Genomic DNA, 19,371 nt, shown 5'->3' with positions numbered 1-19,371 from the left:
TTATCAGGAGGGGTTTTGTGGAGATTTTAGTAATTTCAGTAGTTGAAATCATGAGCCATTTGAAGCTAGACCACCATGGAAAACCTGGAAGCACTGAACGGCCACTTCGTCCTAGTATGGGACTCCTATATACATTTCTTCAAAAGCTTTCCTCAAAATTCTCCAAGTAAATACATACATAAATAGTACAAAATCGTACATAAATTATGTACAGATAATACGAAACGGATATAATTAATTAAATACAGATTATCCAAACAACGTGGCTTAAATCCATGTCATTTTCTAAAATGGATTCTTACATTTCAATAAACGTATTTCTCAACGATTGTTTCTTCACAAAATTGAGCATTAATAACGTTTAGTATTAAGACGTTTAGACTATATAAAATAATTTCATCAGATATCCTGTTTTGTCGCTGTTGATAAAATATCACTTTTTAAACAAAATAATACATCCTGTGTCATATTGACGGAGTTTTGTTCTCACAGCTGAATGGTTTGATTATGGAGCTTAGAGAACATAATTCCATCAAAATTATTAACCTGAGCTATAAATCTTTTCCACTATCTTAACATCCTGTAACACACAGAATAAATTATGCTAAATTTAAATCTATAAAACAATATCCAAGTTCAGTTTGTGATCTCATTTTCTATCGATTAAAAGAATTCGATTTTAATTAAAACCTATTATATATGATAATTGAATTTGCGTTATTTTATTCTGCGTATTACACAGAATTGGTTTATACCTAATTTAACAAGATGTGAGACCTTTATTAAAGTCACCATTGTAATAATAGAAAAATGAAATCAAGAGATCAAAATAAAATTTCTACTGGTTAATTAACAATTTCTTTCTTTATAACAACAACAACTTACTAATTTACTTTCTGTGATATCGTTTAACTCTTATCTATTAACGATAATTGTTTGGTAAGTATATTACAATTACGTCATATACAATTGAAGGTTCAATAACCGTACAGAAATGACAAATGAATACATTTAATCTAGTACATTTAAAAGTGTTTTATTGAATCTGATATCGTTTCTGTTCGCCTTTAAAATTAAAGAGTTATTGTAGATTATATAATAAGCAAAAGTAGTTTACCTTTCATCTAAGAGCAGATATTATTGAAATAAGTTCATTTAAACAATTTTTCCCTCTCTCTCCTAATCATCTAGTTATTATATAAGCAGATATACTTTTATTTTGGAAAAAATATTTTTCCTTTATAATTACTATTTTAATTAATTTATAGATAAAAAATGTACAAAAGAACAAACAAACAATGCCTTAAAATCTATTGCAGCATTAACTACAGGTTTTATGGGTGGTCTTGTTGGTGCACCTTCACATGTTCAAGATGTTATATCAAAGTATGGTAATAGTAAATTTTCTAGTACACAAAATTTTACACAATCAACATTACAACAGGTAAATTCATTAGTTTAAATCTTTTAATTAATTTTATAATATAATATTTCTGTATATTGTATATTTTTTTAAATAATAGACTTACTACTTATTAGTGGATGAATTTAATTTAATTGATTGCATTACCATACACTGAATTGTATTATTTAGTTTCCTTGACAATTGATTAATTCGTTTTATTACCTGATAAAAGTTCATTTCAATTTAAAGAAGTTGTTAATACTCATAACTATGGATATTATAATTGGCCCCATATAAAGTATATGAGCAATACTAAAATATAGATACCAAATTCTAAAGGGGGTGAAAGTAACCTGAAAAAAATACGTTTGTGAACATGACATAACATTAAGCATTTAAATGATATACATGATATTTTGTTACTCTTGATAATGCTATCTGACATATTTTCACATAAATTCAGTAATTAGAGTATAACATAACAATCAGGTTTATACTGTAGTAGATCTAAGCTGTATTATACTCTTCATTCTTTTTTGTTATCAGAGAATAGTTTGTTTGTCATCTTTCACCTACTACTAACTATTGTGTAATTCTGAAATATCATAATCTATTATAGTATTGAGTTCCATGGACTAGTTTGAAAGTAACCATTATCTCAGTCTGATCTCAAAGAGGAAGAATTTGACTGTTTCATAATTTCCTCACTATTAACCAGGTAGACAGTTACCTTCATTATTTTATCCAGGGTTTTTTAAAAGTGAGTGCTGATTGAAACGATCGCATTCAATTGAAATAAGAAAATAAAGTAGTTTGAGTAATTAAACGACAATTTAATTAAGTTAATCTCAACTGTTAGACCATCATTATAAAGACATTACGATACAATCAAATTCAAGATGTTTGTTGAGTTTTTTTTAAATGCTTTCTTCATATACTATTATGATTTCTGCAGTCAGGATCTCTAAATGTATTATCTAAATATCAACGTCAATCGGTACCAAGGTTAGTACATATTCAACTTCCTGGAAATAAACGTTTGCACAACCAACAAATGTGTAACAATTATGAAAAAAGTACAAACTATTCTTATGGCGATCGCGACCATATTTCTGATGAAATAAAACCTCCTAGCATCATACAGGCTACAGATGAAGATAATTCAGACTTTGACAAACTTTTTAAAAGACCACGTGCATTCAGCTTGAATCCACAAGAACACTGGAGTTCACTTCAAGAAAAACAATTTCAGTCATTATTATTACAAAGTGAGTCTACGACAAAATTAACCAAAGGTCTTCAAACAATGAAGTATCTCAATGATGCAGACATTCTGTGTGAGAAAGCAGAGAAGTAAGTGAAAAATACATTAAACTTTTATACATTGGTAAAGTGTGTGTATTCTTTAAACAGTACAGTTAAAAAAAATACTAAGGATTACTTGAAATCCAGCAGGTATTGAAATTTTGTTCCACTTCTTCCAATATGTATGACATTTCATGACATTAAATAAAGTTACTTTTAAACAATAGTGAATCATAACACCGAACACTTAGGTGAGATAATAGTCGATTGCATAATGTTCTATCAAATCCGAACCTACAGTAGTAATAAACTGTGATCACTTTTTTTCTATACCATTCTCTGGTTTTTGCATTAAGCAGCACATTTATAAAAGTGCTAGATTTTGTTTCTTGATATGAGTTCATCGTTAGATCTCAGTTTATGACAAATGGCTTAAAAATCATTCTCATTTATGCACAATCACATATAATTACTGTAAATAAATCTTACCCTAGAAATTATCTACTAGGTTACCCATTTAAAATGTTAGAAAAAACTCCGTATTTTTAACAAGTGATTGTAGCAAAACTGTAGAATCTTTTACAAGCTATAAAAAACAATGAACTGTTATAATCGTTTAGCCTATTCAAGAATACATTTGCTAACTACAATCAATACTCTATGAAACTGATGACTTTTAAGCTATACAAATTAACACTAAGAAAACAGTATCTTTTGTCTTAATGAAATCACAAAATGTATCTGAATAAATGTTTAGTAACCTGAAATTATGTATTAGTTTACAGTTTATTTTTCTGTGAGTATTACCTCAATATTGCCTTAAGTCACACGCTTTATAAGCAAAGATGGATAGTGGCTAGCAGTGAAATTCAGAACGCTCATTTTGTTCTGTTTGGGACTCGTCAGCCGGATGTAACTGAATCTCAGCGTTGATAAAATCGATTAAATTCAACAACAATACTTTTTACACTTGAATAAAATAATAAGGGAATATGCAATATGGATTTGTCAATAAACATTAGGGAATGAACTGGATGTTCAGTTGGTTATGTATTCTAAATCAATCCACGTATTCATCGTTTTATACTTCACTTAATGTATAAATCCAACTGTTTTTTTCCAATATTTTGAAACATTTTAACCGAATTTAATTCTAAATAAAGGATGTAATTACATATGCTAATATATTTACTAAATAGTTAGAATATTCCTGACTTTATGTATAGGGTATTCTGTTTAGATCGTGAATTGAGTCATTGTTAAACCCATTACCCATTTTGAAAAGTTATAAAAACAAGTCTACTTGAAAATATAAGTAAAATTTGCTCTATAATTAATTACAAAATTTCATTTCTTTTAAATGAAACTTGATATTTTATGGTTAAAAATTGACGAATTTCCATCTTCTTGAAGTAAAAGTCATAAAATTTTAAAATAATGACAGGATGATATCTATAAGAGAACTCGTATATTAAGAAATGAGTAGTAAGGTTAATTAACCTACTCTTAATTGCTTGTCTTTTTAACGCATGAAGTTGCATCTAATTAACATAAATACTTATTTTGTGAGTTTGAGTTGTATCCATTTCGTTACCATAATTTTTAACAACATCAGAGATAAAATGAAGCAGAATTTTTAACTTCAGGCCAACACATATGATAGAAATTTCAAGAATTAGATAACTTATAGTGAATTATTGTAAATATAAACAAGTCGACTTTTGGCTAATCTGGTCAGAAGTAGGTCATTCTTTCTAATTAATGGATAGATAGTTGAATTAGTTTGAAATGTTTTTAGCTACTATAATCAGAATATTAGTTACAAATTTTGCCTACGACCTATTTTAAATAGTTTGATCAAACTAAATGTCACATCTTAAAATACAAGTTGAACATTAATTTTTTCAATTCTTAAATATACTTCTAAATCAGTGTTGTTGTACTCTAAGATAAACTCGAAGCTCTATGCTAGTTGTATTTAACCGTTTGGCTATAACTAAAATATATTCTTGAATATCTACAATGTTAAATCAATCAAAAACCGATATTCTTCATTTCAGATTAAAAAGAGAAACGAAATTTTAGACGAAAGTTGTACTTAAATTCACTTGGTAATGTTTATTTGTACCTTCCCGTTGTTGTATAGGACAGTAATTGATCAGTCTCTTGTTGACATTTGTGCATTTGATATTGCCTTAAGTTACAAGCTTTATAAGCCAAGATCGATGATGGATAGCAGTGGAATCTAGGATGTGCGTTCCGTCCTATTTGGGACTCGTCAGTTAGATGTATCTGCATCTCAGATTTGATATTCACTCTGGAACTCGAACCCAGTATCGTTCGCTTCAAACGCTATCGCGTTGTCCACTTAGCTACTGAGTCCTGATAACCACCTGCTTGTGCAATGGGGTGAAGTCCAAATTTACTTGGTATTGTTTGCTTGTATCTTCCCATTGTTGTTTAGGACTGCAATCAATCAGTCTCTTGTTGGCATATGTGCATCCTGTGCCTATACTTATTTCAATGTTCTGTCTTATTTAAGTATAAATTCATCTAAGTATGGAAATCATTCTTTTATTTAGTAAACGCTGAATAACAGACTTTTGATGTTTGAAATAATCAAGAAATGCAATTATACATAGGCATTTTCTTTTGAAAACTAGGTGAAAGTGGACTAAATGATAATGAAAAAGTGTAAATAGTAATGAAAAAATGTATGAATGTTTTAATAAGTAAAAGATGATAATGGATAAGGATTTATGACAAGTGTGAGAAAAGCCAAGAATACTTTTCTTTAATAAATCAAATTCCATTTGTCAAAGAGTGTGACTATAATTTTCACTTTGATGTGAATAATTTTTATAATTAAGTAATTCAAACCAAAACAAAACTAAAATTACTTATTGATGATTAACGATTATCCAACTGAAAGATAAAATTAAGGTAAATTCATAAGATATCTTAGTCTACAGTCATTTCCAAAAACTAAATGAAATAGTTATTTTTGATAACCTTTATATATGTCTTCAGAATTCATAAATCCTCATTCTGACTAATTACAGTTCACATATGCTTTAACAGTAACTACATAAAGCTTGAAATATCTGATTTTTATGTTGTAGTATAGTATCATGGACCACTTAACAACATTCAACACTTGACTCGTCATAGGTTTCATCAGAATATGTATTTCTTAATTATCATACTGAACATCATAACTCTCTACAACTTTTTGATTGACACGCATACCTCACCAAGTAATGACTTTATGAATGTATACGCCAATAAATTCTTATTCATTCTAGAGTCTTTTACAATTTTCTGTTTCATGTAGAACATAAAAAGATTTTTCTTTGAATACCTCTTTTAAACATGCGTCAGGAATAACAGAACATATTGTCAGTAAATGTGTACAAATATCGATCATGACGATTGATTTTACTATATCACTCCCCTAAAATGATACGACAAAGTAACTGGGTTAATCTAATCAAATTACAATATTGTTTTCATAGTGATTGACAAACTATTCTTTATACAACATTTTTATGATGCAAAATAAGGGTACACAAAACAAAAAACAAGAATTTCAGATAAACTGTGAAAACATACTTTTCTTTTATTACATATTTCGTTAGTTTAATATGACAGACAAGATGATTCTTTCATTACATAATAAACTGGTATAAATTTAATGATAAATAAATAAAAAACTGGAAATAATAAAAATGTCTGATCAATGTTTACGTGTTCATTAGAAGAGAAAGTTACGAAAAACAAAATAGAAAATAAATCTCTAATCAAAAATAACTGATGAAAAAGTAATTTTAGAACAATTCAAGAAAGCAATCAACAGCGTAGAATTCTCTAAATAGTTTCATCACGTGAATATTGAAATAGAGTGGAAACTATTCACTTGTGAATAGTTAGGAAATAATTTATTCACCAATTAGTCTATATTTTCTTTTTTATTTAGAATGAAAAACATTAATGTTATTTAATAGTCAATTGTAAGGTGAACCACACTTCATATAACATCATTTTCATTCTTAATATTTAGTTGTTGATAGATTAATCAAAATATAGAAAAATTTTATGTTCATTGCATTTGTATGATCATTTGTTGTTTTATTGTGTTCACAATGTCTGGTATATAATACAAGCATGTAATAATTTGAGAAATAATATTTGCTCTAGCTACAGATATTGTAATGCATGAAATACAGATAGGAAAACAGATTAAGTTTTAACATAGAATTACAGAATGTCTTCGTAAAATCTCAAAACTATACATTGGATACTTCATTTGTAAATTTCTATCATTTGTCTTTTGTATTCCGTATGATTCTTCCTATTCGCAATTCCTTTCTATTTTCATCCTTATTCTCTTCAATTTGATCTTCCTAGCCTTTTGCTGCCAGGATTTTCACTTCCGATCGGTGCCATATACTATATATATGATATATACACCATCCTTTTATAGTATTTCTCATTTTTGTACACCAAATTTTTTTTAATTGGCCGACTGATCTACAGAATTACAGAACCCTAAAAATGTAAACTAGCCTAGTATATTTATTTATTACCACTGTCATTTAAAAAAACATGTAAAGGATTTGCAGTGAATTGAAAAAAGTATCAAAAAACGACGTTGAACAACCGATTCATTAACTATTCATTCTCATTTGCTTCATCTATTAATACTACTCTATCATTTTCATTGCTATATTGATGAATTAACTCATTTCACCTATGATCTTGCATCGATTGTTCATTTTTATTGAATGCTCAGTTGTAAATACGTTTATGTATGTAGTAGACTTCTCATCTATTTGAAGTCCATAATTCTGCTACGTACAGCTTATTGTAATTTCTTTGTAATCTACGCTCCGTAATACATACTAATAATAATTCATTGAAACAAAATCAATAGTTATTGTAAGCATTTTCTTAAAACCTTTGAAGACCATGGGTTATCATTTATCTATTTGCAAATAATTTGAAGCCTGACTTCTATATAAAAAAAATCAGTCAAGGTTTTTCTGTAATGATTGTCAGCCAGTAACATTCTCGTATTTCTTTTCATTTATAATTTTGACTGTAAGAACTATAAAGTAACTAACTTTGTTGTAAACTTTCGTTATTTATTTCGAAAGAATGATTTATTTAATCTTAAGGAGAACAAGAACGAATATTGATGCAGAATAATATAAATTACTTTTTGTTTCGTTAGGTTCTCATCAGCTTCTTACAACCTATAATATTTAAAATCAACGTTATTACAGATATTGACATACTTATAAATACGAGGGTAATTAGAGATGAATATGTGTATCATTATGTAGCGAAGATTTTAATGGAGTTAATAATGTCATAGAAAATTTTGTTTCGTACAAATAAATTTTGAGAGCGAGAGTTCCAGAACATTGAAATAGTGATTAGAACTCATAGAGTTAACAAACATTAGATGATTGTGTAACGAAGCAACTGAAAACAGATTAAAACTATTAAAGAAAAATATGAATTGTGGTCAGTCAGTTATAAATCAAAGAAAAATGACAATGATGTAATCAAACTTCAGAAAGAGGTGAAGTAGTGAATGACGTATTAAATTAGAAGGGGTGTAGTATTACCAGGACAAAGAAAGAGTAATTACTGCCTCTTTTTGGATACGTAGATCTGGTTTCAGATGTTTGATCGCTATCGCTTCGGCAAATTTCAAAAGATTAGAGTTTGATTGTTTGTTAATCACCCTGAAAGACTTTAGTGTATCGACTTGATGTATTGTGTCAAGGAAATGCCATGAGATGGCACTGATGAATATTTTTAATTCATTTGACCTTAAACTTTTCTCAATATGTTCTTTGAATCGGACGTAGGCTCTCTTTTCCATTCTACCAACGTAACTGAATTAACAGATACATTTAAATTTGTATGCACATTTGGTGGTAACGTGGAAGGGATATCTATCGACCTTTGATTGTGCTTAAGAACATGTTGTTTGGACAGGACAGTCAGTTTAGCTGCAAGATAAGTTATTATCAATGTAGTTTTTAGTCCCATATTGATTCAGCCTGTGACATCATCACCTTTGAATTTAAGTTGAATGAAAATAGGATTTTTATTTACTTGAGTTTTTAGGGCTTTTTTGTGTTCAGGTTTTCCATATTTCTCAATAAATTTCAGTAGGTACCAATTATTCTCTAAACATTTTTTAACATTCATTACTTTCTCTTCTAGTGTATTGGCAGTACATATTCTTTCTGTTCTGTGAAACAGTGTTTTAACAAGTGCCTTTTTGTAACTGATTGGACAAAAGCTATTGAAAGTGAGATAAATCATGTGTCTTTCTTATAAACTGAACGTTGAACTGTGCCATTCTTCCTTCGTTTCATTGCAACATCAAGAAAACGGGACTTGTTTTTTTATTTTCATGTTACATAGTAAACTGGATACTTGGATGGGTTTCGTTTAAAAGTTTTAGCATCATCATGATACGCATATTCATCCCTAATTACCTTCGTATTTATAAGTATGTCAATATTTGTAGTAACGTTGATTTTAAATATTATAAGTTATAAGCAGCTGATGAGAACCTAACGAAATAAAATGAATTTATATTATTCTGCATCAATCTTTATTCTTGCTCTCTTTAAGATTATAAAGGGAAATATGTGTATGAAACTTATTTAATCGATTATCTTTTTTGTCTATTCTCTATATAGTACTTTTGTACTTTGAATTCTTTTCAGGTCATCAACGTCGATATTTTTAAGGCATACATCAGATGATACATTGAATGAAACCATATCAAATTATTACTTTGCTAATACTTCTAAAGGTCATCACCACTTTTTAAGAACATTACCAAATATATTTAAAAAAGCTTTGAATATAAACAAGCACAAAACAAATATCCTAGAAGAAGAAGGTGAAATAAATGAACAAGATGAACATAATAAACTAGTTGATCAAAAACAAAGAAGAAACTATTTATTACATGGAAAAGAGAATTTTGAAAGAACCAATAATTCATATCCTCATTCACAAACTACATCAACGGTACAAGAAATATTAGAAAATGATGAACTGTCACCAGTATGTAATTTAAATGAATCAAATGAGTTTATGGATTCTCAAACAGATATTATGTTTATGAAAGATAATAAAATTAGTAGTAATACAAATAAAGATTACTTGGTTTCATCAAATGTTGTACAGAATAATGATAAACATTCAAGTCAACTTACTAATAATGATCATATTAATGATACTAATACTAAAATATCCATAAAGTCTGTTCATAATACAAATAATAGTGTACATAATGTATATAATGAATTAGCTATTAATAGAAAAGAATCTGATGAACAAATATGGATACTTCAACCAGGTTATATATGGTGTCAAAATGAAAATCAAGCGAAGTTATCTACTAAGAAAAGAAAATATTCTGCAACAAAGGTAGGTGATAGATATATGAAATGTCAGACACAAAGGCCTACTCTCTATTTGATGTTTATGAAAATAGTGTAAAATACGAGCTTACGTCGGTTTTGACCCAGTGGAATAGAAATTTTAGCAATCTGTTAGAGTCTGGAACTACAGGTAACACATCCAACTAATGATTTCCAAGTAGGATGAAAAACCCCTCATGGATTTTGCTGCTAACAGTATACTATTCTAAGAAGCATTTCAAAATAATTCTATAACTCCTTTAGTGATGTCGTATATGAAGGTTTGTTTAGTCTAAAAAGTCTTTACCGATGACTGATTTAAAATCACCACTGACAACTACACAGTATTAGATAGTTATATCGTATTTAATTGAACCTTCTCAAATATTTAAATTGACTTCATTCATTGGATCGAAATCAAAAATCTTAAGCTACTCAGTTAATGTGATAGTTTAAGGCTACTGTGCAGGAATCCAATCAACGATATTTCCAGATTCAGTCTGTCCATGATCACTAGCCTGTACCTTGAAAGTTACTTTATCCTTATAGCCGAACTTGTCAAGTCACAATACATGATTACTATTATAGGTTTTGATCATGATATAACCAGTCTGATTCAGTCCCTGCTTTAAAGCGGAATAAGTTTGATGCGAGACAACTCCGCTATACGTAACACTAGAGTTTTGAAACCCAGAGAATGAACCTCAACCAGACGACAGTGAATTTCGTAGATAATCGTAAGAGGACATAGTAGATATAAACTAGAAACATATAAATTTTGTCTGATCCGAAGTATATAACCATACAAAGATTGTTTTAAAAAACTCTAATCACTTAGCCTTTTGATTAAATAAACGTCGGGTTTTTGGCGACGTTACTTTAGATATGATATTAGCAGAAATCTATCAACACTAAAGAAGACTAATATTTTAAACACTAATCGCGTGGAAAAATATTTCTTTTCAGTAAGCTTTTTGTTTTGTATCTAAGCTATCAATTAAATTTAATCTATTCATATTATTCCTTGAATTATCTTTTTACCCATTAGCTTGAGAAATGTCTGAAGCCTTAATGAAAACGAACGTTAAAGTTTATAAGCACAGTTTGGTAGTGAAATTTAAGACACGCGTTTCGTCCCATTTGGAACTCATTAGCTGGATGTACATACACCCCAGTGTTGATGTTCACATAGAGTCACGAACCCATGACTAAAATTGATCAGTTTCTTTTGATATACGTGCATCATGGGTGGACCGTCTCGATATTAAGATTAAGTGACAAGAATGGTTAAGCAGAATTTGATTGTAGTCTCATACATTAACGACGGTAAGATTTATATCTTTACCAATAAAATAGTGAAATCGTTTAAAGCACAAGATTAAGTTAAATAGAGTTCAGCCAGGTCTGTGGTGAGAAATCAACTCACTGAAGACATTGGTGGATGTGACGCTCAATTTTGTGGATTGATCGAAGTTAGACATTAACACCATTGGATGCCGGATCAGTGTTCTAGTGGTTCAGCACTCTCAAGCGAGACTGATAGATTCTGTGTTTAAACCTCCTGAGGCGAGGTCGTGGATGCGCACTGCCGAGGAGTCCCACAATAAGACGAACCGTCCGTTCAGTGCTTTCAGGTTTTCCATGGTTGTCTAGCTTCAATTGACTCATGATCTCAACCATTGAAATTAGATTTTATTGTTAATAAATAGAGGATAATGGACGTAAAATACAGAGCTAACATCTTTTGCTTATTTTAAACAAATAACATTATGAATCTACAAACTCTGTGTATTGGATGCTTTATCAAAATTCAAAATCTTATTACTTCGTACTCTAGTTAGAAATTTTGCTAATAAGTTATTTAATATATGACTTACCGATTACAATAAATCATTTTAATTCGAATCAACATATCGAATGTACAATAATAACATCGCTCTAAATGACAACTGAAAATGGAAAAGAATTAATTTCCAAAACATCTTAAGTTACATCTTTTTTTTCAGAAGAAAATTGACATAAGTTTCCTTCAAGTATTGGATAAACTTTACTAATTGAAAACATATTTTATTAAAATAGATTTGTACTGAATAACAACACCATCATACTCGAATACTTTTTTTAAACATTCCAGTCATCTACATGTTATGTACTTGTTATTATAATAATTCTCAACTAATTCACATACTTTAAATTATTTGTTTCATTCATTTATAATTATAAAACATAATTACTTATACATGAACACTTGGTGTCCAAATGATTTACGGATAAAAACATCTTTCTCAAGAAACACATTCTAAGCATTTACAATATCGGTCATGTTATATTTTTCTAAAGTTATACCAAATTTGCAACGGAATTTCCATGAAAATTTCCAACTATCCAAATTACATATAATTACTTACGCCTGTTACCTTTCATGGAGGAGCGTGGCCCGCCAACATTCGCCATCCAACTCTATTCTGGGCAATCCCTTCCAATCGCTATTCATCCTTTTCATATCTGCTTCCAATTCTCGGCGCAGTGTGTTCTTTTGTCTTCCTCTTTTCCACTTCCCTCCAGAATTCCAAGTTATCTGGTTTGTTCTCTCCCACAGTAGGCTGTCGCTAACGATATCTGATCAACGGACATTTAGTATCTTGTGTAAACGATTTTGAAGGTATTTGTGCATTTTTGATGGTGGTCGTGGTAGTTTTTCAAGTTTTAGCTCCGTACAGTAGAGCCGTCTTGATGTACTTATTGAAGATTTTGACTTTGATATTGCCTTACAGACAGTTGTTTCGAGTTCCATATATTCTTCAATTGTCGGAATGCGGCCCTTGCGTTGCCAATCATCGCTTTTACGTATGCATCAGATCCTGCTTGCACATCGATTATGGTGCTGTCCAGGTATATGAAATTTTTCACCTCTTCCAAAGCATCTCCACCAAGTTTCATTGAGTTGGTGTTCTCCGTGTTGTATTTGAAGATCTTGCTTTTCCCTTGTATATGTTGATGCCTACTTGAGTTTCTCTGTTCTTGTTCGGCTGTTGTTGATTACTGTCGTCTTGCTCTTTCCTTCTTGAATCCTGTCCATGGTTTCGATAGCAATTCATTCCTTATGATGGTGTTTGTTGCGGCCCAGCACCTCCTGACACGTTCACGTTAATGCTTAGTTGATCCCTTTTCAGTCGATCTTGTAGAGCTTAGAATCTGTTGTTGAGAGTTGTCTTGAATTCGTTGAGTTTGTTAGTATCTGGAAGGAAGAATGTATCAAACCTATGTAATGCTGTTTGTCAAGTTGTCCAGTGTTTCTTTGGTTTCAGTTTCATCTTGACAACCATCAGGTGATGATCTGAAGCTATATCAGCTCCTCTCTTGGTTCTCATGTCCTCCATTGGCCTTGTGAATTTTTTAATGATGCAAATATGATTAATCTGGTTCTGTGTAATTTGGTCCAGTGAAACCCAAGTAGCTTTGTGCATGCGTTTGTGAGAAAATGCGGTACCGCCTATAACCATTTTGTGACAGGTACATAAATTTGAAAATCTCTTGCCATTCTCGTTCCTCTCTCCATGTGTTGTCCATTCCGATTTCGACGTTTAGGTCTCCCATCAAGATAATCAGGTTCTTTCCTAGGCACTGCTCTAAGATGGATCTCAACCTCTCATAAAGCTGACCTTTATCGTCGTCGTTGCTACCATTGGTGGGTGCATAACATTGGATAACATTCATTATGATTCTTTCCTTCATTGCTTTAATGATTCTGAATCCATCAGATTCTCATCCTATAAGTGTTTTGTGCTCCTTTGGACAGCATCAATTCAGATCTCTTTGTGTTCGTAGCATAATTTTTCTCATCATCAGAGTACAACAACACCACTACCGGAGCTAATCTTTTCTGTTCAGCTTGACTCTGTTTTTCACTGGTTTGGAGCACCACCAAGTTGCATCTCGTCATTTCCGTAACTGTTTGGTTGGTCATCTCGGTCTCCCACATTTTCCGAATATTCCATGTACCTACATTAATTATTGCTGTGGTTGTTAGAGATGGCATCGGCCTCGTGACTTCCAAAGAATCTTGGCTTTCACGATGAGGCGTCATAATTCTGCTGAATGAAAATAGTTCAACTCGAAGGGAAGAGCTCAAATGGTTTAGACAGTTTGTTTTGGTTAACGTTTTTGGGAAAGGTTGATTTCTACGGGATTTAGTTGCTGACCCCATGCCCAACCCTTACCATTTACTCGGGATTGAGACCGGCAGTAACCGTAGAAATGTTAATGGTGGAGTTATGTATATTTGATTGCATATTAATTACATTCACAACTGAACACATAAATTTACTGGCGTGTCCTACATATTAATTTATACATACATCGAAAACGTCGAAGCAATTTTTTCTCTTGTATAAATAGACTACCTCCACGTTTTCATTCCTTTAATAAACCTTGGGTAAAACGTTATACGTAACTTGCAAAGCCTAATTTAGAAGTGCTTAATAGACAGTTATAAAGATTAATCATTTCTTAAAATACATTGGATAATTTTGGATTCCATTAATTTCAACTTCAACTTAATAATGACTTTTTTAAGTTGTATGTAGTAGCTTTAGCAGTCATCCTAAAATGCTAACACTACAGAGTGGCCTATTGCAAACTTCAAAAAGATACCTAGCTAAATTAGAAGACTAGTTGAAAATTTTAATAACACAGTTTAATGAGCTAAATGTAGATTCCCCTAAACGTTTACTAAACACAAATGGGACATATTTGTAATTATATTTTTATTAACATTTTCAGTTCTTGGAAATATTGTTCCGTACACTAAGAATTAAAACATAATCTTATTTGTTACTTTGATCATAGACCTTTGTGATTTATAGCTGTGTACATGTTGGTAATCCCCAATCGATTGATAGAAATTTATGCTTCAGTAGAATATGAACTATAAACTTATTGTGACTGGCCCAAAACCTACTATTATTTAATTGATCTATAGCATTGTAGTGTGAATATAAACTATGTATAACATAAAAATAGTCACTCAAGAATCAAAGGGACAAACGACAAACATGTAATTCGTTTACAATAGTGAACGCTAGACTGAATTTTTGATTTACCTGTCTAAAAAACGTTTGCATTCATTTAGTTGACAAAATTTTTGATGTGTTTACTTTAATTTGTTTCTTTATGAATCTCAAATGAAAAGATTTAATATAATTACAATTATCATATCTAGTATAAATCGAATGAAAAAAGGAATTCGGTTGTCATGTACAGATATCTTTAATTGACACTGAGTTACACATCTTTTGCAATCAATAATGTTATGTGACTAGTTAAATTTAAAAAGATGGAAGTGAGTATAAACAAAACGATTGCTAATGGAATGCTGTAATCAATACCCCACATCTCGAGAACTACTAATGCTACTGCTACTTGCACTAAGGATTATATTTTAAAAGGGATGATGTATATTACTTTACTATCGAGAACAATACGTGCCATGTGAACAATCTTATCAATAGTTTACTATTTTATCTATATATGACACCACTTTTAAGCAAAGAATTGAATCTTACTAATGTGGGATTATATGCCACATATCTTTCTTAAAGATGGTCTGTAAATATGAAAAAATGTTCAAATTATTTGTGGTGATATTTAGAACTAATTTGATTTGGACATTGTTACTGTTTACTGTTATTTGTACAATTCCAGATAGCCTTTAATGGGTATCCTTTTTTTCATCTTCTACTCTTAAAATGTTCAGTCTCCGCCAAAAGAAAAATCTCGAACAATGAAAATAAAGCAGGTATTTTCTCGTGATAAAGCATCGAACAGAATGTCAAAGGCATTATCATTAAAACCCCAGTCGACAAATTCATAATTTTACCTTTTTATTTTCTCTTCAAATTGCAATGGATTCAATACATTAGAAAAATAAACTTATTGAATCATTTTATTGGTTTCCCTATTTTCTTTGTTTATTTTACTTGTATTTTAGTGCGACTGTGTTGTTTTTTCTCAAGAAGTATGATACTAAACGTAACTTTTTTCTAGTACTTACATCGACTGTGTTTCTTGTTTACAATTTATTCAGTTGTACTATATTACTGACACATCATTGTAAATTCACAGAAATACATAGATGGGATGTTTGAAGGAAACATGTACTGAATACTAAAGATTTTACAAATGTAAGTGATGTCTTTAATATTCTAATAGAACAACTGCTGATAACAACATTACACTTCATGCTAATGTTCGAACAATTTTTTAATGGATAGATATCGTATACTTTTTTAATTAACTACAATCATTCTGGAGGAATGTGAAAGAATTGAAACACAAAATCATAAACAGGAATGTTTGACAAGTGGAATACATCCAGAAGAGAGTAATTAAGGGAAAATGTGAAACACAATGTAGTCTAGACTTGTATATTTGTGAATATTGGTATTTAATCATTATATGGATCAAAGCAAACAATTACATTTTATTCTGTTGGCTGTGAATAGATAGAAATTCTATTTTTCTTCCCTCAACCTTAATTATAAACATACTCATGACGCCTTATTTAAACGAGAATTCGAAGAGTGAAATTCAGAATCTATCTTCAAGAGGGAATTCCATTTGTCAACATGGTGGTACCAGATCGAAAAATGAGGAAAGTGAACTTCTCCCTATAAATGTTGCTCATCATTCAGAAAATTCTAGAATACATCGATCTATTTGATCACTCAGCCACTTTTTTCTCCTGTTTTTTTATGAAAATTTTTATTGTAAAGAAACAATATTCCCATTTTGCTAATGAAATGAACAAATCATTTTCCACTAATAAATAAATTATTAACCGTATGAATAAACTGACTTGTATTTCCCACTTTTTGAAATGTTTTACCAATGAAATGATTTAAATATAGAATTATAGTACTTAAAACTTATTAAGTAGTACAATGTCTATTCGCAGATAAAATTCATCATTTGATTTTCAGAAGCTGTGATAGCTTTATTATGAAATAATTAGTTTCATATGAAACTTCTTTAGTAGTGTAGTGAACAAAACACGGGTGGGGACAACCGAATGTATTTAGCACAAAATTACAGAGTATCTCAATAAAATCTGAGAACCATATATTAAATTGTTAATTTGCAAAATATTAAAGATTCCCATTGTGAAAATTAGAACAACACATATAAGCAAATGTCCACCAATTGTCTCAAAATGCCTCAGATTTCATTGTCCCTGCATTTTCATACGAATTGCATTCTATTCCCACTCTTTCTTTCTCGATCTTTCCTCCATCTTCTGCTGCCAGACATTACGTTCCTGATTCGCGTCATATACTACTTATATCAATATAAGTAGCACGCACCATAGTAGCACGTAATTGTAAGTGTCAAATTAGCGGATTGCAAACAATGTTTCTCGGAAAATAAGCTGACCAGGGAATGATAAGTCCAGTTGTCAATTTCTAAAATCATGCAGTAAGGTAATCTAGTGCGATTTTTCGAGTAAATGAATGTTTTGGAAAATAAGTACATAGTTTAAGTGTGTTACATGGAAATAGTGATATAACAAACTGAACTCAAGAACTCTAAATGGTAACATTTCTGTGTGACTTTATAGTCTTCGGTTTTTACTTGCTGAGCCATACTGTCAAATCTTCTTGAAAAAATCGGGAAACGTTCTCAAAATGAATGGAATATATACCTGGCCTCTATAAACAAAGTAGACTAGTCTCTTTACAGTGAACAGATGAATAAATTCATTTTTTTATGTTGAAGTACGCTTGTGAATGGATTGTGAACGTTACTTGAGATGCGAACGTATAGATCGCTTATCTCAGTGAATTATCAAGCGTTTGCTTAGATCAACCAAGTATTCCAAGTTCATATACGTTTTTGTCTACGTTATATTGATGCTGTTTAAGTGACACCTGATTTGCTGGATCTTTATCTTCATAAAACGTAAAGATTGGTCATTTGCACACAAAATTAGCTTTCAGTGGACAAAGTTCCTCTTTCATTGTATCTTCTGGGTACATTTTTATGACTCATATTCCTGCATCTATAATCACACTATAACTACTGACTCTAAATAATCGTATCTTTAATCTTTAGTTTCTCTCCCATAACTGTCAGATATTCTGATCGATAGTCCATTTAATTAAGTTTGTCAATCCTGTCAAAGTTATTGGAGCTAAGCTAAAATTATTTCATTTACTTGATGCTTTTAATTCACTACAAATTCTATAACATGATTCAAACTTTTATTTATTAATGAGACATTCCTACATGGATTTTAGCACAAACGTAGCCCATTTATTATTCAGATAATTTTACACGAGTTATATATATAACTATTATCCCAACCCAGGCTTAACTGTCTACATATCGATGTCTAAAGAAATTTCATAAAAAAATTTCATTGGTGTTAGTGATTTTGATCATTATATTTCCACATTCACCGTGACGTAGCATAACTAAATCAGTTAACAAATATAATTATACATTCGGTATTGATTTACAGATTATGCTTAAGGTTAATCAATCCATTATATTTAATTTCACATGACAAGTGCTTTTAGTTCACTGAAATTACCTTGACCTTGTTTCTCGTATCCAGTATGTTTGGTTAATAAAAAAGTATATTAAAAAAACATTTGTTCCTTATATTTAAAACTAAGGTGTGTTTATACTGAATGAAAGTAAATTATTCTCTTTGATATACATTTAATTAACGCTGTAGACTAAAATATTCGTTTCTATAAATGTTATTAATTTTTCGTTTATTTTCAGCATACCAACATTTAGCTGTGTTATAGCCTTCAAATATCGGTTTAAAAAGTTGAACAATAAAGAGGAAATATATTCCAGTAGTTGAAATCATGAGTCAATTGAAGCTAGACCACCACGGAAAACCTGGGAGCACTGGACAGTTTTTCCGTTCTAGTATCGGACTCATCAGCAGTGCGCACACACGATCCCGCACACCGCGAGATTCCAACCCAGGACCTATCAATCTCGCACGCGAGCGCTTAACAACTAGACCACTAGGCCGGCATCCGACGGTGTTAATGTCTAACTTCAACCAATCCACGAAATTGCGCCTCCGTACACCATTGCCTTCAGTGAGTCGATATCTCGCAAAAGAACTGGTTGAATCCCACTGGTCACGGCGAGACTGATAGGTCCTGAGTTCGAATCTCGTGGGGG

The 19,371-nt window shown here is 30.8% G+C and overlaps 1 protein-coding gene across 2 annotated transcripts in view; it reads left to right on the top strand.

Annotated features, from left to right (window-relative positions):
- Positions 1–17,068, top strand: part of HVCN1_1 (Voltage-gated hydrogen channel 1) — a 79,462-nt gene extending 62,394 nt beyond the window's left edge. The window contains exons 9-12 of one of the 2 annotated variants that reach the window (XM_035729871.2): positions 1,269–1,444; positions 2,361–2,758; positions 9,463–10,174; positions 15,923–17,068. In XM_035729871.2, coding sequence (XP_035585356.2) covers positions 1,269–1,444; positions 2,361–2,758; positions 9,463–10,174; positions 15,923–16,039 — 1,403 coding nt within the window. In that variant the 3' untranslated portion in view covers positions 16,040–17,068. Of the gene's footprint in view, positions 1–1,268; positions 1,445–2,360; positions 2,759–9,462; positions 10,175–15,870 lie in introns of both variants that reach the window. The other variant, XM_051216120.1, reaches the window with a different exon arrangement.
- The last annotated feature ends 2,303 nt before the right edge of the window (positions 17,069–19,371 follow it).

The sequence above is a fragment of the Schistosoma haematobium genome, chromosome 4 (genome assembly GCF_000699445.3).
Source record: "Schistosoma haematobium chromosome 4, whole genome shotgun sequence".
Lineage (NCBI taxonomy): Eukaryota > Metazoa > Platyhelminthes > Trematoda > Strigeidida > Schistosomatidae > Schistosoma > Schistosoma haematobium.
The sequence above is the reverse complement of the archived record's forward strand: the minus strand, read 5'-3'. Positions and strand labels throughout refer to the sequence as shown.